Source organism: Perna viridis, chromosome 5 (assembly GCF_037379345.1).
Source record: "Perna viridis isolate PV_CMFRI_1.1 ecotype Kerala chromosome 5, ASM3737934v1, whole genome shotgun sequence".
Taxonomy (NCBI): Eukaryota; Metazoa; Mollusca; class Bivalvia; order Mytilida; family Mytilidae; genus Perna; species Perna viridis.
In genome coordinates, this window is record NC_142449.1 from 36,727,604 (window position 1) to 36,752,045 (window position 24,442).

Genomic DNA, 24,442 nt, shown 5'->3' on the forward strand with positions numbered 1-24,442 from the left:
TTCAAAACTCAGAAAAATGCTTGTTTCTGGACCCTCTGTATGCCCTAATTTATAACTGGATCATGTCACAATCTCTAAGATAAATACCAGTCTTCATTTGGTGGTGTGTGACCTTGTAGTTAAAGTTAATAGATCACTTCACTTTTACTCAGATTACAGTCAGAACATTGGGAAAATGCAGGTTTCTGGCTCCTAACTCTTAATTGGTCATAACACCCAAAATTAATTCTTTTCTTTTGGTGGTATGGCAATTTCAAAGAGATCCATTTGCCTATAATCAAGTTATTGTGCTAATGTCAGAAAAATGCTTATTTCTGGCCAATGTTAAAGAGTCTTAACCCTGAAAGCCAAGTCTGGCCTTTAATGGTTCAGAATATTGTGGAACAAAATCAATATCCATATGCTTTTATCGGAGTTATATAGTTAAATTCTATGAAATGTTTATTTTTGGGCCCCTTTCTGGTCCCATATTTTAAAATTGTTGGTGCCATAACCTCTTTAATCAATACCACTTCATCTTGTATACTGGAACCATGTGAGACAAAAAGAACAACAAACTAATATTTAAGTAATTCCACTACAACCAAGTGTCTACAGAAGACTAATGCCATTATACCAAAACAATCCTTTTTACATCTATATAAATAATAAGCATATGTCAGGCAAAAATATTTTTTAATATTTTCAGAGTTGTTATAATGTATGAATAACAAAAACTGACTGATGTGTAATGTATTGGTCCTTCAGACAGTGCAAACACATCCAAAGAATATCTCCTTATTTACTAATACTGTAAAGTCAAAAATTGTAATGTGAAGGTGTTATATATAAAGTGAAACCTGTCCAAACAGAACCCTGAATTAACCCAAAACCTGTCTAAACTGAACCCTGAATTAACTCAAAACCTGTCAAAACAGAAATCTGAATAAACCCAAAACCTGTAAAAACAGAACCCTGAATTAACCCAAAACCTGTCTAAACAGAACCCTGAATTAACCTAAAACCTGTCTAAACTGAACTCTGAATTAACTCAAAACCTGTCAAAACTGAAATCTGAATAAATCCAAAACCTGTAAAAACAGAACCCTGAATTAACCCAAAACCTGTCTAAACAGAACTCTGAATTAACCCAAAACCTGTCTGAACCAAACCCTTTTTGAGTCCTTCCACATCAGTTTAAATGTTTAAAACCTGGTTAAACCGAACATCTGTCTAAACCTGACAAATTTTGAAAGTCCAGAAGGGGTTTGGTATAGACAGGTTTCACTGTACTTAAACCAAACAAATTTATAGATTTGTCCTTCATAAATAAAATTGTAGCACAGCATTCAATATTTGTTCAATTCATGTATATAAATTAAGTTAACATTTTTATGCAAAAGTGCAAATACATTATCAAATATTTGGGAGTAAAGCACTTGTGTCATATTTAAAACAAATCATTTGGAACTTAGCAACAATCAAGCAAATAACACCTCTATAAGACATTATAATTACACATATATTATTGTCTTCACATACGTGTACAACCACACACATATCATGCATCACCACAAAATACATACTCATTTTTAACACTGAAGTTTGAACCAAGACTGGGAACACACAAGAAAATTCATGATATACCATGAGTATAAAACAAGTAGGAGTTGAGACAAAATGTTTTTATACTATATAATTCAATTGTAATTGTTTTTGTTGACAGGACATATTTAAAGGTGATTGCGTATTGTAAATAATTGTTGTAATCTTATAGTACAATATGAAAACAGCGAAAGAAACAAAATTATTTTACTATCTAAACATTAACTGTATATTCAGGCCGTTTATATCAAAAGCACTACCAATTAGCCTGATACATAGGGTTTCACTTTAGTGAGATAAAGGTTGCAAAAGCCCCCCACCCTACCCCAAAAAAATAAATAACCATTTGATAAATCTTCAGTTTCTAAAAAAGTATCTATCACTACTATTTCAATATAAAACAGAAAATGATTGACTCTTAAATTTGTACATGTAAAGCTTCTTTCTATTTAACTGATATAAAAATAAACTTTCTAATTAATACCTGAACTTACAAAGAGGAGAAAAGGGTACATGCTTACAGATCTTCAACACATCACAATCAAAACCATACAGCATGCATATATATATGGCCTCTACCATTGGTATAATCTGGTGGAATGAAAGACACTGAGCACTAAATTTAAGTACAATTTCTCTTAAGATCTTGCTGTCTATGTTAATCAAATGCCCAACCATGATTACAGTACATATCATAGCTTGTAACCTAAAAATAGTAATACATTGTACATGTACAGGTATATAAAGAAAAGATGGCACTTATGGAAGACTGCTAAATTCTCACGCAATATGAAATAATGTCCACGTCATTTTATAGTATAAATTCATTATGAGAATTTCAAAGTTCTTATAACTGCTTATAATCAATAGAATCAATAAAAATATTCATTAGGAAATTTACTCTCCCTCTCTAAGCCAGTGATTTAAAAAAAAAAAAGCATGTGACTTAATCCTCCGAGCAGTTATCAAATTTTTGCAAGATGTTCCCTGTCATTTTACAAGTTTTTTTTTAATACAGATTTTGCGGGAAAAAAAATTGTCTTTAGCTAATTCTTGATTTAACCATTTCTCCGCTCTTTATGGTAAAATTCTGATTTTTTTACATGCTCACTACAGCTTGTATGTTGAAGATCTAAATTTTTCCACTTCGAATTGAGAAAAAATTTAAACCAATCATTACTCAAGGTGAATCTACATGTAAACACTGTATAATCCTTATAGTTGTCTTGTTTAATATTTCTCATTTATTTAACAATGACAGTAGGACCTTATGAGACTAGTACTATAGAATGTCAAGCAGTTGCTAATACACACTTAAAGATACAACAAACTCATAATAAACCATTTTCATGTTTATGCAAATTAATCTTTAGACATAAATGCTCTTGTATTGATTAGCAATTAATCATGGAAAACGCTTAGCATAATAGGCTTCATCATAAAACTAATTCTGAAAATAGGCAAATTTTTAATTGGGATGATTTTCACTATATTTCTTGTTATGAAATATCCACAAAAAAAAAAATAACCCCAATGTCAAAATGTTCATACTTACCACGAAAATTTATTGTCATTCATAAATACTTAACAGGACAACTATTCTATTTAATGTCAGTAAATGTAAGAAAACATGGGGTTTACAAAATTCTTTAACACGGCTTTTTAATGCAAAATTAAGAAATTAGTTAAGGGTGCAGGACAAACTAAAAACTGTAAACAGAAAACTAAATAATCAATGGGTTTTTTACTTGAAATACATGCAAGAATGATTAATTTCTGCACAGTCAGGTTAATTCATGGTAGGACTTGCCAAAGTTGCCACAATCTTCCAGTTGTTTTTATCATCTGGATTGAAGGTCAGAGACAAGATATATCCTGATGACAATATTATGGAATGAAGAAGAAAATAAGAGATCACTCTAGTAAAGCTTTGTAATATTAAAAAAAAACAGTAAAAAGGTCAGTATTCATAGATTTTGCAAAAGCCTTATTTTACAGGGGTTAAACTTTACCTATAAGAGTGAAAAGTTCTGTTCTTTCTCCACTCAAGGAAAACAAGTCCCCAATAGAGTGACAATCATGAAGTTTATAGTCAAGGGCCAAGGTAAATGAAAATTTTAAAGGTCAGAGGTCAGAAACTGGGAGTCCTGGACCTCAGACCACAACTAATTTAATCCCATTGTTGTGTAACACATTGTATATGTAATTTTGAAAATCAATGCATTTTTTCTATACAGAAAACACCAAGATGTTAAGTTATTAATACTTCAACAAGTATATACTTAAATATTATAAGCATTACGGTAAAAAATAGCACAATATACAAAATCTAGTAGTTAATTAAAGTTACTCTACTCGAAACAGTTATTGCATCTTGAACATAAATATGCATATAAATAAATTATCATCTATCCCAGCACTAATTTATTAACAAAAAGTCTAAAGCATTTAAATAAATCAATTCAACAACCTACATAGCACTTTAGTTATGACACTGTGGAATGTTTAGAGGTCTTCATCAATGCAGATTAAAAATCTCAGAAAGGGCAACATTACCACATAAAGACTGGTATAATTTTGTCACATGTACAGTACCAGTTAGTACTATGAAACAGAGTGAAATTTCACCAAAGTCTTTGAAATAGTTAGAACAGTATACCTCTTTAGTTTGCAGGGAGGTCAGCTGGGTAAAATTGTGTTATATTCTGTAATAACCAGTTATTGGAATTTGTGTACACAACTCCCTCCTTATATTAATCATATAACAGATGAAAATTAAAAAGGGGAATAATCTACAAAAGTAAACAAAACCTGGGGAATGGATAACCATAAAACATTACACCCATCAAATTAACTTACAAAAATACCATGGTAATTACAGGTAAAGGGTAAATGAACTTACATTAAGGGAGCAGAATGAATAGTTAACACTCTCTCAAATATAAGAAGACGCAAAGAGAAGCTTAACTGCCATTTTTAAATGCTTTACATATAGACTATTTTTTACATGTAGGTAACAATCATAGACTTACTCCAGTTAACAGTTTTAAAACATGTACTTTCTAGATCTTTCACGGTTTATTTATAATCACGGATAGAGAAATGTTTCCATCCCTGAGCATAATGAGCTATTGTATCATAACAAAACAAGACAAAAAGCAGAACTTTAGTGTTTGTTCACTGGCTCTCACACTTTCAATGCATTATTAGCACAGAGAATCACAGAGTGTGTCTACTGTTTTGATTGGATGATATCAGTGAAAAAATATGAGTGATGTAATATGGCCTGTCATTGGTCAGTCTGTTCCAAGGGAACAAATGCCTCCAGATAATTGGTCATGTCCAAGCTGCCATTCCAACAGCATGCACACAGCAGAATACTTTTTAATCTATGACAGACATTAAAATTTGTACTTCTTTATACAATTGTCCCAATTTTCCGGGTGACGACTGTTTCTTTTGTATCACAACTCTGACTTCACATAAATGATTATAACAACCATTGCACTTCTTGATTCTGCAAAAAAATGAAAATCTAGAACAAGATCCAAGATCTGTACTCATAGCTTTCATATTCTATCAATTGGGGTCAAATCATAACACAATGTCTTTTATACTGCAACTGATCTATACAACCAGTAAATAAATTGACCATATACTTCCAGGTGAAACACAGTCACTATCTGAATAAAACTGCATTGTGACTTGAAGTTAACAAGATAATCAACATTTTCTTTTTTTTTATTGTTTTGTTATGTTTTAAATGCTGGCAGTTGGTCCTGATGATTGTGCCTGAAGAATTTCAATATACATGTATTAATACTCTTCTGTAAAATTGAGACTATATTTGAGGCTGTTGTCAATATTTAGTTGTGTATAATTTACCTTTCCTCTCTGGACAAATCAACACCTATACTTGGCGCTGATGTAATATTAGACTTTATCACAGGTCCAAAATTTCTAAGTATAATCTTCAAGGCATTACAGGCAGCTTCAACATGACTGAAAAAAAAGGTCATTTGAAAAGAATTCAATTCCTTCTTGATTTAGCCAGTAATGAATTATCAAATTTTCGTGTGTAATAAATTTCACTCCTTATGATTTGGTTGTTTCATATGCTTCTTGGACGGCAAGATATTTGTGATATCAAAAATATATGCGATATGAAAAATTTGCTGTCATAAATGGTTTTTGTGTATCTTTCTCTACAAAACTGACTTGTTGAAAGCAACCTTGTGATGTTTCTTATGATGTTCTCCAAAAATATTGGTGAAGTCACAGACAGAAGATCATTAAAATTTCTATCATGGCAGATGCCAAATGTCAAGCAGACAAATATTTAACAATTTTTTGCCATAACCTCCAAATTTAATAAAGCTTTTCCATCTTGACTGTATACTGTAAAAGTACTATTGTTTGTGGGTTACCAATATTTTCTCCATGTTTTCATATGGCACCTCCATTAAAGAAATAAAGTCCTACACTGGTTTCACACATTTTTCCACTTTCATATAGCAAATATGTATAAAATGAGTATAAGAAAATTTACTAAGTTATTTCACAAGGATTTTGACAAAAATGTTTGAATTTGTATTTTATTGCATATATTTTTTTTCATGATATTGCTAAAATCAGTTTTTAATGGTAAATCTGCATTTTTCCCTTTGATCTTGTTGACAGACAGTTCCTTATCTCTAACTACGGCTATTCCAGCAAAATTTCCCTGGAGGGAGTGAAATGCCACTTAAATATTTATACCTTGGTTGGAGGTATTTCTGATATTCTACACAATTTAATGAATTGGTACCCCTTATGAATTGTGGCATTCCACCTCCTTCTGGGAAATTTTACTGGAATAGCCCTTAGAAATATATGACATCTTCTTTTAAAGTATTGAATGAAAATGCGATCACATAGCAACAGTGTGAAGACACACACCTAGATTTTTTTTTGCATGACAACAGTCCAAAAACTAAATGTACATTAAAATGATTAAAACTGCATAAAGAAAAAAAATTCCTTTCAATTTGATATTGTCTGTATCAAAACCCAAATAAAAATTATTCTGTATATCTCATTACCTTTCATATTTACTAGTCAGGAGATCTTTGACTTGAGGTAATAAACTACTACACAGATCTAGGTTCCATAATCCACTAAAAAAAAAACCAAATATTATGTTATATTAGATTCCAGGTCAAATGTCGATTTCGTTCAACTCCCTATGGTTTTGCCAATGGCATTTCAACTTGATTTTGTCTTTAGGACTATTAAAAAAAAAAAGAATGTATGGGTCTGTCCGAAGAATTTTTTTTCATTTTACCCCACCATGGATAAAACTATAATATATTGTTTACTGTCTTTCATAAATCAGGTTGTCAGAAATGACAACCACCCATCAATTATTAATTCAAGTGCCTTCTGACACCACCCCATACAATTATTTCTAAAAATAGCCGTTAGAGAAGATTAAAGTGTTAGTCTGTAGCAGCATGTTACTTTTCCACATTATTTTATCTTTAGTGTGGCTTGTTCAAAGGTTCAAATTAACTTTCAAGTGTGGAGGGTCCTGGACTATTTGAAATTTCAAATCAGTGGTACATTTGTGGAAAAAATAAGTATCATTTGGAGTTTTGAAGGTCAAGGACCCAGGTAAATGAAATTTCAGTTCCTTAGTAATAAATTGAGGGTCCTGGATCTCAAACCACTACTCAACCCTTTCTTAAATTAACCAAATTAAAATCAATAACCCTTGCAAGGTACCAATTTCATGTACAATCTACTTATATTTAATTCAAAAAGTACAAGTGAATGACAAACTAGAATAAAAAACAAAAAGTGAATTTTGTGTATTTTTGCCATGCATGAAAAACCTCCTATCTGATAGTTGAAAAGACTGCTATTTACTTTTAAGTACCATTCTGTGTAAGAATCAGGCAATGGGTGGCACAACATTTTTCCCAATTTAGTCTTTTTTGCCTAAAATATATCCAGTACATCTAGAAAAAAACCAAAAAGCTAATTAACTTTATCCTGAAGCATCTGTGACATAAATATTTTTGACTACTTATATAGGGAAAGAGTGCAGGAAAATTTTCCCAACATTTTTCCATAGATTTCAACTAAATTTGACTTATCAATATCAAATTTGACTTATCAATATCATAAAAGGGCAAATTTTACAAACACTTTGATGGTCACTTCTGGTGGTTTCAGCTATAATTAATTGGTGAATGCAATAAAATCTCTGCGTTTTTTCCCTTCATGTGCCACACCTTATATACATTTTGCCCGATTCTTAAACAGAGAAGCACTTAATACCATTTTGTAAATCCACTTTACATTCAGTACTTACGTTTTTAAATTAAGAACATTTAATAAATCTACTATCACAGATGGATCTCTCATAGATATTGCTGAGTCTAAGGCAGCCTGGAATAAGACAACTTAAATGTACAGATCTGACTAAATATGGTGTTTCATTATATTAAAGAAGGTCCATTTGTTAGGATACAGTTTTGTCAGTATTTATACCAATGTAAGCAAAGCATAAAAAAAGTTAAAACATGCACATGTATGTATAATGTAAAAACTGTTCAAAAAAGGACATAAAAAGACTACAGCTTATTCTTCTAAAATATAATATGGTAAATAAAATGCAAGCCATAATGAAGAAAAATGGCTGAGATTTACTATAAAATAACATAATGAATTAAATACAAATTGGATAAAAAATAACTTAATTGTGGCAAACATGCCAATTCGTTTGAGAAGCATGTTTAATGATCATACTTTAGTATTCCCTGATGTCCACATGGCTCTTACAATCTGTAAATTTTTACTCCTTGCAGACATGACAGCTGACATTGCATCGTGTCCATTATGTATTGTCTGTCTTACACCTTCATCAGTAGCAACAGTTTTCTTATTCCCTGGCTGTTCAGATTTCTGAAGAGAAAAAGATATTGTAACAAGGCATTTTCTACGATTTGGTTGTTTTATCTACTTCTTGGATGGCTAGATATTTGGGATATCACACCATAAACGATGTGATACAAACAAGTGATTAGAAAAATTCATTGTTAGGTTTAGTAGCTGTGTGATTATGTATAATTTTTTTTATCAAACCTGATTGGTCGAAAGCAACATTATGATGTTTCTAATGCGGTTCTCTCAAAACCACTGGTGAAGTCAAAGAAGAATCTGACTGATGCCGTATGTCAGGCAGCAAAAATATTCCAAAGGAATCATACAGAAAACAGCCTGTTTGTTATGATGTTGAAATTAAATAATTGAGTTGATATTCTGAGATATTTAACTTTCACTCATTATGAAACCTATAAATATCCAGCTCTACTACAAAAATAGTTCAAATATTTTTTTTTACCCATCAAAACCATAAATTTGACAAATTTCTACTTCAGAAGGTGTCAATCTCTATCTAACTCTTTAGAAAAGACCAATTTGAAAATCACATTAACTGGTTGCACTAAGTTACAGTAACAAGCTAAGAAAAACTGAAGGGGGACATAAATATGTAATTTACACACCCTGTTTAGTCAATTCTGTGACTGACTACACAAAGATTAAAAAAGAGATATCACTTACTGGAAGAAAATCTTGAGCTGAGATTGCTGACTCTTTGGGAGGTTCCCTGGGCGACTTTACAGGCCGTGTCTGTTTTGTTACAGTTTTGGTCACTGGTTTGGATGGATCTGATTCTGTTCTACCTGTAAACAAAACAATGCCCTGTCATTTCACATTTAATACATATCTTGCCTATTGAAGATAAGGTTGACAAATTCCAGCGCTCCAACTTCTTTCCCCTATAATCAATCTTCCCTCTCAAATTGGTAAACAAAAATAGTACTCCAGCCAACTTAACTTCTGTCCCTCTCACTCATTTTTCTAACTCTCTTCCTCCCAGGCCCTCAAACTTTACTTCTGTCAAATAAACATATTCCCAGGGATCAATTTCTATGATTTTGAATAATGTAAACAATTAATAGTGTTAAAAATCAGTTTCCCCGATACTACTTTTCACTTGTAAATTAATATATTTATATACATGTAGTATAATATTTAATCACATTTCAGTGAAATGGCCTTTATGACCAACATCATAACTCAACAGTAACTTCCTTAACTCAACCTTTGCACTTAAAAATTGTGGGATTTGCAGAAACAGTAATAGGGTTGTGTACGAAGTAAGTGCTCAATACAAACAAATCTTTTTTTTTAAAAGTGCACTAGAAGTATGTAGATGATATATGACGTGCAATGCTATTTAGTAATTGCCATTTCTGAAATATAAAGTAAAGTCAATGAAACATTGCCATGTTAACTTCATATTCCAGCTTGTGATAGAACCCAGAGTAATTAGATTTTCATTACTGTAGTATCTTTTAAACTAATTTCAGTGAGCATTCAACTGAAATGTTCACTCACACACAAACCTAACTCAAGTTACTGAGCTTCCATGATACACAATTTGAAATAGAAGAAAACTAAGTTTCATATATAAAAATCACTTTAAAAGTGAATGTAACCTTAAAAGATGGACTAGTATAATTGTTTAAACCAAAAAAATATTCCCATGAACATGACACAGGTTGAAAATATCTATTAGTACCGGTGTGCAATAACTAAAAATTTAGCAGTAGTGTCAATTAAGCTCAGTACAAAAAATAAGAAATGTCACAACTAACAGATTCAAATAAAGTGAAAATCTTTCAGGGGTGTGACTGACAGTGATCAGCCATTGACAGTCACAGCAAACGAAATTTTACCACGGGATTTTAATTTGGGCCGTTTTCTTGTTCGTTGGGGTCCAAGTATACTTGCTGAAAATTTTAAGTTAAAACATTTTTGCATTTGATCCTGAAAAGCATTGGGATTGCTCATGGTTGAAAAGAATTGCTTTTCAATTTGATGAAATAAGACTATTTGTGCATCAATTGGGGTTATAAACTATTTTCAAATGTTAACGAAATCCATATTGAACTGGCTATATATAATTGTGTAAGGTTTTCTATATTGGCTGAGTTATATAATTGTGTAGGGTTTTCTATATTGGCTGAGTTATATAATTGTGTAAGGTTTTCTATATTGGCTGAGTCCTCAGCTAATCATATTGGATCAATAACTAAGCCAATATGGAAAACCATGTACAACAGTACTATCAAATCTATAATTGACTTATGTACTGTCCAAAGAAAAATAGATGTGCAAAAGCTAATGCAAAATAGTGACTTACACTAAATGAAAAGGGAACAAAGGCAATGATTTCACATGATTTTCACTTGAACTTCACAAATGTCACATGAATTTAACAAATAAAGCATGCCACATGTGTAACAGTAAATATAACCACTTTCAATAGTTAAATGGGACACCACTGTGACATCATTTAGAGTGCATGTGAAATTCATACGAATTGAGCAATCACATCAATTTCATAAGAACTACAGTTTCTGAGAATTTCATGTGAATTACAATAAATATGTATTTCATATGAGCAATATTTGCCTCTGTAGCCTAATTCTGAGTAAAATTTATGATAGTGCTCTATTGCTTAAGATTCAATGCTATCTCTCTTTGAAAAGATCATAATTTGATCTCTACATCACAGGACTGATACGAAACTTTTCCATAGAATGTTAGAAAATGAGGTTTTGACAGAGTTATCTGCCCTTGAAATGTTCATTGTCAATGCATATCAATGAAATTATAACTTTTTTTTTCATACCATCTTTCATCCACTGCCTGATTCTTACAAAGACTGCCATAAAACTATACTAAAATGAATTATATAAAATAAAGAAAGTAGATTGATACTGTAATAAAAGAAATGTTGATTTACTTAAATACATGCAAAATATTGGCATAAAGTGAGAGTGATGCGACTTACTAGTAGTCTTTTTAATAGGCTGTTTGGGAGCAGGTTCAGGCTCTGGTGCTAAAACAAAACACAAGGTGCAACTCAAAAGCTCATGGTAAAGCAGTCAAACATATAAATGCAAACCCTTCCCCCATAGAATGAAGCTCTAAACAAACAAGAAGAAACAACAGTTAAAATATTATCACTCTATCATATCATTCAGCAGGTATGTTTAAATTTTCATTATATTCTAGAGGTAATCAGAGGTATGAAAATAAAAGCTCGCTATTTTTTTTTCTACAAAAGTACATACATACCACAAATTTTCAAGGGGAAGAAAGGAGCTTGAATTAAAAACTTGTTCTCATAAAACTAATTCCATAATTTGGCTCATGCAAAAATTACCTGCTATGAAATATGTTATAGAGAGATACATGCATATTTCATTATCAATTAGAAATCTTTCATTTTTACATAACAGAAATAGCAAGCATTGGTACGTGTTAAAGTCTTTGAATTCACAAAAAAAAAGTGACTTTAAAATCAGGCAAAAGTCACGACACTACTATTTTAAAGAAATGCATTGGACAACTGACATCATATCTTACTACTGAATTTTTGTTTACACTTTTTGTGAGCATGAAGAATGAATGAACTGGTAATGAAAAATCTACACCTAAAAAGACTAACTTTTGAACTTTGCTGGTTTTTGGTTTTTGTTTTGTTATTGTTTTCAATGGAAAAATAAACACTACTATCAAAAAGATTTTTAAGAGGTAAGTAGTTTCTTAATTCCTGGCTTAAAATATATACAATGTGTTAGTGTGTTTTTCTTATAAGATGTTAGGCTTTGCCAAAGAGGGACAGAGTTATCTGTACTTTGCTGATGATACACCATGTCATTATGAATGCTGTCTCTAACAAAATAAATATAGCCACCCTACAGCTGTGTTAAAAGTTAAATTTGAATAATCACTTCCGAAATATGTACCTTTTCAACAGATAGATTTTCACAATGATTTTGCGCCATTCATGTTTCAGACCCATTAAATAAATAAGACGTTGATGACACTCTGTCCCTATTGATGTCTAATAAAACTTACTGGTTTTCTTAGGAGGTGGTTGTTTCTTAACTGGTTCTGGTTCACTGGGTGCTGAAATTTAAATTTTTTGTAGAGGCATGGGGCTTTGACTTAAAATTCAATTCTATGACATAGTTCAATTCCCTTTTTTTCATTTATAGTACATTGAAAATAAAATGAGTTACATTTTTTATCGAAATGTCACAGAATATTGTTCCTCTCTCAAAAATGTAAGATCTATAGGTTTTTTGTTTTTAGATACATGTAGGTAATCATCCACTTCAGTAAACAACACATTCAACTCTAAATGTAATACATGTAATCAAAAGTAGCATATGTTATACCTATAATATCAGTTTTGTAAATAAGAAATGTTCCAGAATTAAATGTAGGGGGAGTAGGAAGGCACTTTTTTCTCTACTCTACCACCCACAAATCAAAATTTATGTTTATTGTCCAACACAAGAAATACAACTAACCCACAACCCATAATTTATTTAATAGAAAGGCCTCCCTACACTATACCCCTATTATTCAGGAACAAAAAAAAAACCCAAATTTTTTTTTTCAATTCTGGAACAGTTCTCAAATGAAAAATTGACAGAAAATAGCACAGACCAAGATAGTAAACATACCACTATGTCAGAAAATAAAAACTTCTTGCATATCACCATGCCAAACTAATCACAGCTGTTCCATAATAACTGCTTTTATCCCTCCCAAACAATTCTAAATTCTTATTCATCAAGTACAATCCAATTTTTGTTTTATATATAGTTTTAACATGTTACAGCAAAAAAACGTTAAAATGGAGCAGCTAAACAAAACACATGAACAGCACATATAACATACAAAATAATACCTTCCCTATATATATTCCTGATATACATGGTATTAAAAATGTCAATTATCTCCAAATTCCAACATGCATGACTTACTAGATATAACTATGGTACGCCTATTTGTAAGACCTAATCAGTAAACATAAATGTAATTATTTGGCATAAATTATCTAGCTAACAGAAATTATTGTTCTAAGAAGACACACATAAAAATATTTATGGTGTAAGGCAATACAAAATAGAGATCTCATTTCTAGAATTGATCATACTGGAGCTGGATTGTTTCATTTTAAAGTTAGTATAGTATTTAAATTATTTTTCCTATGTTTTTCTATCAATTTCAAGCTTGTGAAGCTTCTACAATTTGAGCATGATGCATCAACTTCTAAACTGAATTCAAAGTCCATACATTATTAAACTGATACCAAACAAAACAACAATATTCAAGCCATTTTAGAAAAAACCCAAAGAAATGTTAAGTTCATAATCTAGCAAATAGATGCAGAGAGGCAATACTATTTCATCATGCAAGAAAACCAAAACTGCAACTTTCCGATTTTTATCCACACACTGCTTATGATTAACTTAGCTTCAAACAGATATGTTCATATACGTTTTATTTTTTCCTGATAATGATGTTTCATTAATGATATCAGGGCCCACCCCAAGAAACTTAAATTTCAAGGATAATGAAAAAAAAAAATTCAAACAAAATTTTGCAATACAACCCTAGCACCATGTAACAATATAACTGTTTCATTCTTGAGCTTGAATAGATGAGCAGTAAGCTACATAATTATGCATTGTTACAGAAACTATCTATTGCGGACTCTGACTACTTAAAGTAAACCACAGGAGTTTAGATGTGAGAAAAAGAGATAGAAAACTTAGACAAACATGAAAATATAATATGCATCGGTTAGCATGAGTGCAAAAAAAACCTCAAAAAAAAACAAAAAAACAATGCTTATCATCTTAAATTACTTGCATATGTGTTCACATGACTAAACATATATATATATGCACCTAATGGTAACTTGAGGGGGAGTTCTGATGTGACCTAATTCGATCGTAAGTATATTTACCATCTTCTGGAGGTGCAGGGAATGGCTCCACCTTCCGTACAGGTGATCTGGAAATACGTGATCTTGGTTGAAATATTTCTCTATAATCTTCAGGATTCTGTATGTCAGCTGATGAGTTGTCTTTCTCCTCGTCATTGTCATGTGTAGGTTCTTCTGCTTCCTCTTTCGGTAAACTATCAAATGATAAAAATAATGTGTAATTTTGAATAACGTTTTTCATCTTACGCATATCATAACCAGTTAACAAAATTTCAGATATTTTCATAATAGACTGAATTCAAAAATTTTCTGTATATGTAGAAATATTCACCTTGCACTCAAATTCCACAATGTATATTTAGATTCATTATTTATTATTATCTAGATTACGCTGTTGAATTTGTCACTAAATCTTTTAAATCTGTTAAAATGTAGGATGTTAGATTTTTGTAAGAATAGCTGACATCGATTTAACACTATGCACTAACCTGGCTTGTTTTGTTGAAGCTGTTGGTGGTCTTTCTGTTACGAAACTTTTCCTACTACTGCAATCCAATTCATAGAAAACTCAAGTTATAGAACATATAAATTTTGGAAGCATGAATATTTCCTTTAGAGTTTATCATTGGCAAATGTGTATAGAAATGTTCACAATCTGTGGTTTTTCTACAGAGGTATTCAGATTATGCAGGCTGTGGCATAAACAAGTTTCCCTGTACATAAAGTTTTTTTTTTCCACTTTCTTACTGAAACAATTGACTTAATGATATCATATTATACGCATTATAAATGTGTACATTTTGAGAACAAGAACAATGTTATTAGTCTTAAATAGGCAGTTTACCTAAAAACTTCATTTTTAAACAATGCCTTATATGTTTTGTAGTTATCAATCATACACTGGGCAGAACTATCAGTCCTGTTTGGTAGAAAAATTAACACTCAGAACAACTCTACACAAATTATACATACATCAGAAAATGCTAAATCACAAGATACACAAGCATGTAGAAAATTCATTATTATATATAAAATGCCATTAAGATTTATTAACAGAAACCTGAGTCACAGAAGAAAAGCTTCAACTCTTAACATCGATAGCAGCAGAAAGTAAAAAGATCAACATAACTCTTCCTATTTTGATAAAATGCAATTTTAATATAACAAACCTGTTTAAATGCTGTGATCCTTCTTGATGTGGTACACCACCAAATGGTTGCACCTTCTACAATATAAAAAGTATTAAATTTCAGATCTTTGGCAAGAAATAAGCAATAAAGTATTCTAGGGTCATTATCCAAATATGAAGAAATCCCTAAGTTCACAGATACGATACAGACTGACAATAATCAAACATTTTTTATTCATATTAGGGTGCTTTAAGTAGTAATTGTAATATATCATGACATTTTTAACCATTGGATTATTACACTGAAAGTATATATGAAATAAGAACTGTTAATACTTTTCTGATTAACAGTAATTTAGAAGGTACCAGAGATTGATTACCTGTATATCAACAACATAACAAGAGACATTAGTCTGTGAGAAAGAAGCTCCAATCTGTAAAATAAAGAAAAAAACACAATGTTACAGTTTAATGTTCTAAAAAATGGTTCAGAAAGAAGATCTGATCTGTAAAGTAGAAACACATAGTTACAGTTTATTTGTTCCCACCCAATAAAAATAATTGTTGTGTAGATTTTATGTGTTCTTTTACTTGAATGGGTCAAACATCAATAAAGAGGAATATAAATAACACAAAACTAGTTAATGTTATGAAAATGCTTGTCATGATAATCAACATTTTCCTGATAGTATAGAAAAAATGACTTAAACAAAATCCTTCACTTGAAGCACGACTGATTAACAAATCTATATACCCCTAAACTTTGTTGACACATCATGAAAGTCCTATAGCTTAGTTCAAAATGAGAAAAATTAAGTAGGATAAAAAGAAATTTCAATCGTTTATACCCGAGTTTTACCATTCTTACAACATGTCACCTACCAACTGATTCTGAGCTAGTGTGATATGTGCGACATCACCCCATGATATTGGCACACTATCGAAACACTCTGGGGGCTCCCATCCATACACTTTTAACAGATCTTTTCCTCCACTGAATAAACAGACACCATCTGGATGGTACATCATTGTTCTGCAAAATAGGAAAAAATAAAAAATATTTATTTCCACTTGTTTATGTATTTCTTTTAACGAAAGCTTTATTTATGTTCATTTTCATTCGACCATTTGCTTTCACTATAAAGGCATCCTGACTGGAACTCTCAAGCTTGTCTCTAGGTTTAAGAGATTGTGTATGTACCATGGTGTTTCTACAATTTTCTTACTAGCTTACCAATAAAAATATCTATTAAGCTACCAGCAAGCTTGCCACTCTGTATGAAACAAAGCAACATCTAGACCTATTACAATCATTAAGGCAAAATTAAACCTGAAAACAGTTTTTTCTATGACTCTTTTATCTCCAAGACAATTACCTTATTGGTGTAGCATTTCCATCTGTAGAAGATACCATACTAAATGTTTCTAAATCCCAAAATTTTATTGTCCTGAAAACATATATATATTATTAAGCAAGCTCTATGCAAAGTAATTGGTATACTAGTATCTATCAATGCATAAAAATATTCTTTTTATACATTCATGAAACAGATAAATATTCTGTTTTTACAGCATTCATGAACAATAATATAATGGATACAGTTTAACAGATTAAACATTTGTTCAAATTCTATTGCTGCTCCTGCATTTAACTCCAACAATCAATCAGTCAATTAAAATTCTATCTCTGAATGATCAACAATTCACTTATTTACTTGTGAAAAAAAGACTACAGTGATAATTTTTTGATGGCTATATTTGTTTGCATTCAACTGACTGACACTACAATACTATATAACTACAACTATTACAGATTTTCCATCACATAGGAGCAGTTTAATTCATTTCTGCACAACAGAAATTTAGTTTGAACTTCTATACTTATAGTGTAGAAATAATAAAAATAAAGACAACCCAATGAGAATAAGTTTCTTCCACGAAATATATAGTTTATTTATTGATACCATGACAGGATACAGTTCCAAGAAAATAATCATCACTTAGTGGTAAGTCTAATGCATACCTAATCAGTAGCTGAGAATGAAATCATTGAAATATACCAGAATTCACATACTTATCTGAACTGCCTGTTCCTAAAAGTAATTCTTTCGGATGGAATTCAACAACATTCACTGAATCTGAATGTAATGTCAGGGTTGTTAATACTTTTCCAGCAGTAAGATCCCATATCTACAAAATTATTCAAAATATATTTGTTTATACTGGAAAAAGGTTTAAATTAATATCAACTGAAATAGATAATAACAATGCAATTTTCATAAGTAAAATTACCATGTATCCATTTGAAATAATTTCACAAATTCAGCTAAGTTGTGGAAATTGATCAATTCAGAAGAACATATCATGGTTTTTCGTCACAGTAATGGGTTTTAAGTAGTGGGATCATTTCATATACATTTTCCTCCGGAACTCCAACATTCCTATTTCACTATCTGCAAATAAAGACAACAATACACTACCTTAACCAGACCATCTGCTCCTCCTGAAGCTATCAGTTTACCATCAGGACTAAATCTAAGGCAATTAACACAACCAGTATGACCCTAAAATAATAATTTGAAATCCAAATAAAGAAATTAGACAAATGGGTCAAAGACAGAAATGGTTGGGTTGCCGTAAACAGTGGCTGTGATTTACTGATCACCATTTTATAAGCCAAATTTGCACGAGTGCAACCAAGCCAAAAATTACTTAATATCTAAATTACTCAAAATGGGAGATAGCTTGAAAGCATCAATTTACATAATGAAAAATATTAAGAAGCGATTATAAAAGATTCTATTGGTTCAAAATATGAGATAGCTTAATTTTTTAATTAAAATATTTTAAATTTTATTCATATACCAGAATGTATATTACTGGAAAATAATAAGTGTATTGATCATGCACCACAAAATGTTACCAAAATCAAATCAAATCTAATCTTGTGTTACATATTTATGAAATAAGCATGTAACAATTATCTGTGGATTTTCACATTTAAAAATATACTTGTACTTACTTTATAATTATATATACATCCCTTTCTTCTTATATCCCATAACTGCAAAAAAAGTTGTAATAGACAGAAGTACAGCTTTAAAACCAACATTTAAATTTGATGATATAAGTTACTGTATGGTTATGAACAAACTATATTAATGTTAGACTTCTATCACTTGAATTTGAATGACTCAAACTCAAATTATTTCCCAGTGTTTGAAATAGCTTCATAAATAATGTTTAAACTTCATTGAACAGTATCTCAAAAAAATTAAAAATTCAAACTTGTCTCTTTAGTCAATAATTTCAGTATTATTGAACTCATGTTTTTAAATACAATTTCTTTTTTTCAGAAGTAGTAGATTGTTACATGTCCAGCATTGATCAACATGATTACGACTAATAACAAGAAATTCAAGTACGCTCATGTTCAATCTATTTATAGAATACCTTTATATTATAGTCTAAGGAACCAGAAGCTGCATAATCTCCATAAGGATGAAAGTCTAAACTACGAATACTGGATTTGTGACCGGTTAAGGTCCGAATAACTGAAATAATAAAAATACAACAAGGTAAAATACAAATACACTTGAAATGATCTGTGGGGATGCAGCTTGATAGGACCATACAGTCAGAACTCGTAACATTTGGAACATGAATAGATATGTAACATTCAGGTTTGTTTACAGCTTGTGGTGATTCAATCATAAGTTTCTAACACAGTAAAGAAGTGGACAAAGATTAATAAATTAAAAGCAACCCTCAAAGTCAATCACAGCCTTCCTTTTGTAGCATTGAAACAATGTGGTATAATATTATAGAGATCTGTACATTGATAATCAACTAAGTGTCAGGAAACCAAATGTTTAGAGACAACAACAACATCCCTATAATATTATTTGACAGCAAATTGTTTTCGTAAAAACAAATCATTACAATAGCTACAAACATGCAAATCTAAACCATAATTAATCAGACATACATGTATTGCCTTAACGCATTTTCACGTTTTCATTTTCAAAACAAATGTCATTAAGATTAAGTTTCTTTTTTTCCTGATCAAAATTAAACATCTGTATTTTCCCTAAATGTATTGGTAGAGCAATATGAAGAACAGTGTATTTTACTAACTTTTGGCCTGCTCAAGGTCCCATATTTTAAGAGCACCAGATAAAGATCCTGCCATTACCATCTCTTCATCAGGACCAAACCGTACACTGTCTACTGGTGTTGTATGACCTGTCAAACTCTACAAAAAGAAATAAAAGGTGTATAATCATAAATAAACTCTACCCCATTTTAAATTAACCTGTACCTATTTAGTCTTTTGCATTGAGAAAATGCTGAAACAGAAGTATCTAGAAACAGTGAGAAGGAATCGACTTTGTGAGACCCCTTTATTAAATTGAGTGAAAACTTGACGGTAACCATATGCAAAATTTGAATTTCCTCTTATGAATGGTAAAAATGTGACACACAAATCTGACCATGAGGCAAAGTTCACAGGCCATGGTACTTAATATATGGTTTGGACGTGGTCTTCACATAAGCCTGCCAATTACCAAAAGCCTAAAAAAAGGTTAAAGTGGGACATTATTTGATACCGGAACACAAAAAAGTAAAAACACAAAATTTGACTGCACAATCAAAGGTCACAAACTGGGTGCACAACACATTGCCTTGAGGTGCCCAAATATCAAAAGCACATCTTCAAAAACAAAAACAATATGGCCCAAGCACCATTTGGTACAGACAGACGGAACACACATACCATAGGACAGGGCCTAAACAATGCATTGAAAGCATTCATTATATCGCTATAAAAAATTAAGACATTACAAGTGAACTTTACACAAATACATTTGGTGCTCAGATTAAAAAAAATGTAGTTTCTTCTAATCTTGGACTGAATTTCATCTTCCTTGGTCAATAGGCTTGAAACAGCATTTATCTTTTTTGCTATTGCCAGCTTTCATTCAACTTGTATACACAACATACTAGTACTGTAAATGTATATTCTACTGACAATCTATGCATGTCATTTTAGCTCTGTCTATAGAAAATAAATTAATTACCATAACACAGTTGGGTTTTCCAACAGCCCATAGATTGACTTTTCTGTCTTCTCCTCCAGTCACCAGAACTCTCCCAGACTTTTCTCCCAATGCCAGACAGTTTACACTGGCACTGTGGGCTACAAATTCCTCTGGAAAAGTAAGTAATTGTACATGATGTACCTTTGTTTTCATACAACTGGAAATGATCTAAATAATGCAATTAACTTCAAAAGTCATACAAAACGACATGGAAAGTGCATGTAAAAGCATAAATATGGTTAGTAAATATCACAAATAACTGCAATAAAAAGGTACAATGTATATGTGTATTTTTTTTAAAAAGTTTTGTTTGTTGTTGTAAAATCTTCCATGTTTAATAAAGACAAATGCATTTTTTGTAATTATACTGAAAATCTACTGAATACTGTTAGGAAAAACTTACAACCTTTTTCATACATGTATATTTTTATAATTAATACATATACATATGTGTGAAACTACGTTTATCTTTAAAAACTGTAAGTAACCCACACAAGAATACCTAAATTACTTTACAAGATGCCAGTTGGTGAGCTTCAATTCAACTGATGTCAAAATTTATATGGTTAAAAAATATCTTCATCAAGTTCATGATTTGTTCTTGTAAGCTTATTGTCACACATTATTAGAAACATGTTTTAATGATTCAAGATAGATAATTCATAATTCACTAGCAACGTATGTTCCTTTGAAATCATTGGATATTATAATATATATGTGAATTGGACAAATGGACTGCACAGGTGAATGGACATAGGGCATACAGATTCAGAGCATTACTAGGAATGAACCCAATACCTAAATTTTGTGGTGAATGGGCATATTCAAACTTGTGGGTAGTCACTGAGGAAAATTATGTATTTTCCAATTGATGAATTTCACATTCATCATTTACATTAAATCAGTTGGTTAACAGTTTTACCCTAGAAAATAGAACTACATTGTATGTACTTTAAAGACAAAAAGTAAATGAAATGCTTCTATAATGATACAGGGCCTAATCTAGAGGGAGAAATGAGCAAAAAGTTCTCCTTGTTTGTGCTCATTTCTCCCATTTGTCTTTGACAGGGAGAAATTTTGTACATGTAATAGATTACATAGACAAAAATGTCAATATTGTCATTTTTAAAACAGAATTTACTTCAGCTTTTCACTGATGTCCTGATTAAGCCTAAATGATATAATAATAAGTTCTTTGTTAAAATCAAATTCACATTTCTGCTCCCTTGAGTCTCATTGTAATGCTCCCAATCTTACAAAACCACATTGACCTCAATACAAATAAAGAACTTTTTCAGAACCTAAGTGAAAGTAATCTATTGTTTTCATCCTGAACTGTCCTTAAACTCAATGATTAATGATGTCCCAATGTAAATTTACATTGCTTCTCGGAGATCAAAACATCATTCAGAGAAAGAATCTTACGTTGTTCCAGGCAAAATGTCAACTCAGTATTGTGGCAAAAATGTAAGTGATTGAGCACGACTTATGATCTATTGGCATGTGGAGTTGTGTTGCATGCACATGAACCTACCGGCGGTTGTTCAACTCTACCAGAATTAGAACCTTTCTACCGTTCTACCATTGAAACAGAAAATCTACCACTATCTGAACATTTTACCATATTAAAACAAAATTTGGACACCATTTCTTTTATTTACAAAAGGAAAAAACCTGAGAGGATCAAAAAACGACATTTCAGGTTGATCTCAGGTAGACAGGTGAACATGTTAATTAGGGTCATAAACAGCAATTTAGAGTTTTAGTGGTTATCAATGTGATAATAATTAAAAGGTGTGATGATTATATAACAACAGGAGATGATTGACCATCATACCAAGTTTTAGTGGCACACGCTGAAATGATTAAACGATTTATTACCGACAATTAATGGGATTCATTGTGTAAATATTGATGCAGGACTTTAGATCTTTTGATGGTTATGGAAGCATTGACCATACATCCACTGAAAATGAAACTGACTCAAAGTATGGCTTGTTTTTTATGCAAGTCAATGGACGAATTATGTGAATTTTTTCAATTTAGAGCACTCTCATCAACTGTTAAAATGCCGAAATGTAATATTTCATCTTCAGCAAAGTATTATTCCCAATTCAATGCTGCATAGAAGTCAAAGTGGTGCCAAGCCAGTAATAACTATTTGAAATGAAATCATTTTGATGCATATATAGAATTCTTGTCATAATTTCACTTGTTTAATATGGCACCTAGTTAAAATGGCACTTGGTCAAAATGGCACCAGTACATAGTTAAAATGGCACCCATCATAAATGTATGTTTAATCATTTCATAATAAAAATATTTTAAATGAATTATTTATAAAAATGGGAAAATAAATAATGCAATAAAAATACTTAGTGAAATTAAATGAAATACCCCCAAAAAAATAAAATGTGAAATTTATCACAAATAAAAACTATATTAAAATTCAGAAGTAAATATCACATATATTACTTTGTAAATAATCTTATAAAACATAAATTTTACAAAAGTAATGTGGATATCAGAACATACCAAGATGGTAATTGAAGTAGTGAAATAATCTAATTAAATAATTATAATACCTGTATCACCTATTAAATAAACCAAACCATAAATTATAGGTAATTAGCAAAGCCATGAACCATAATCCAATTCCCAAACTAATTTACTTCCAAATTAAACTTTAGGTCAATCTAATCACTCTCTCAAGTTAAGCCTTTGATCAGTCTAATCATTTTCACAAATTAAATTTTAATTAGAATGATTAGGCATAATCATCATATAATTATATTTCAGCAGGAACATCAATTAATTTAAAAATACATTTTACAAAAAATACTATAATAAACCAAGTGCCATTTTATAGAAAATAAGTGCCATTTTGACTACATGAGGTGCCATTTGAACCAGATGCCATTTTAACTATTTACATAGGTACCATTTTGACCAAGTGCCATTTTAACTAGCACCCCATATTTATACAAAAGTAGTTACTGTAGTGACAACTTTTAAATGAAAATTATTTAATTAATAGTAGATATATAGTAATGATGACACTCTTAAATTTAAAGTTATTTATGTTTATGCTGTTCTTGTTATGAAGATATTGTCATTAATAAATAAAATCATTAAGATGTTCAAGTGTTAATCCATCAAAACGGTCATTCCAACTATTCCAATGAGTGATCAACATTTTTTCTCATGGATACAGACTTAATGCAATGTTTTTCTATAAGTTTCACACATATTTGACTTCTTACACTGCGAAAAAAAAAAGCTGATAAAAAACCTCCAGTTTACAAATAATGTCAGTGACTTTATCACATGTATGCCGGTGTTGAGAGACTCAGTATTTCAGTGAGATTGGTGCAATAGGATTAATCATAACAGAAAAGTGATAATTTCACCCAAATTCTGCATCGAATGTGTACTATTGTACAATTATTATTTCCCTAAGGCGAACCAACCATTCATTTGTAAAAAATATTTTTTGGACTTAACTATAGTATACCTTCACGTTTTGTCTTACATTCGTAAAATATCGTGTTCTTGTGAAACTTACGTAGCTTCCATGCCCTCTTTGTATGTGACATTTTCAAGTTATTTTCTTTTGTTTACTTAAAATAATAGGGTTATGTCTGAAAAATTGCTTTTAACATCAAAGAAAAGGAGATATCCATGACTGTAAGAAGAAATATGGCAATCGTTAATAAGGCGAGTAAGAACAAAGATTTTGATTGGATGATACAGCCACCG

The 24,442-nt window shown here is 31.0% G+C and overlaps 1 protein-coding gene across 7 annotated transcripts; it reads right to left on the reverse strand.

Moving 5' to 3' along the window:
* Positions 1–658: 658 nt before the first annotated feature.
* Positions 659–24,411, reverse strand: LOC148617292 (katanin p80 WD40 repeat-containing subunit B1-like). Of its 7 annotated transcripts, XR_015922466.1 has the most exons (23): positions 24,249–24,411; positions 20,663–20,793; positions 19,719–19,836; positions 19,035–19,135; positions 18,604–18,645; positions 18,062–18,145; positions 17,656–17,771; positions 16,958–17,029; positions 16,464–16,614; positions 15,962–16,015; positions 15,622–15,677; positions 14,941–14,997; positions 14,474–14,646; positions 13,485–13,517; positions 12,568–12,618; positions 11,495–11,542; positions 9,193–9,314; positions 8,377–8,532; positions 7,940–8,016; positions 6,666–6,740; positions 5,470–5,586; positions 1,104–5,101; positions 659–1,004 (listed from the first exon to the last, which is right to left on the reverse strand). XR_015922466.1 is itself a non-coding variant. In XM_088584894.1 (22 exons), the coding sequence occupies exons 1-22, from the start codon at positions 24,277–24,279 to the stop codon at positions 4,969–4,971; spliced, it is 1,998 nt and encodes a 665-aa protein (XP_088441020.1). In that variant the 5' UTR covers positions 24,280–24,411; the 3' UTR covers positions 659–4,968. The 7 variants fall into 7 exon arrangements, 6 of the variants coding, with proteins under 6 accessions (XP_088441020.1, XP_088441021.1, XP_088441023.1 ...); XM_088584894.1 differs by having other exon boundaries at positions 659–5,101; XM_088584895.1 differs by lacking the exon at positions 13,485–13,517 and having other exon boundaries at positions 659–5,101.
* Positions 24,412–24,442: the final 31 nt, after the last annotated feature.

Excerpts from the sequence above, each read along its gene's own strand:
- LOC148617292 (XM_088584894.1), bottom strand. The coding sequence starts at position 24,279 with ATGTCACATACAAAGAGGGCATGGAAGCTAC. Across the intron at positions 19,136-19,718 it reads GGACCTTGAGCAGGCCAAAA|TTATTCGGACCTTAACCGGT; the intron begins GTTAGTAAAATA and ends TTATTATTTCAG. Across the intron at positions 14,647-14,940 it reads GCTTCAACAAAACAAGCCAG|TTTACCGAAAGAGGAAGCAG; the intron begins GTTAGTGCATAG and ends ATCATTTGATAG.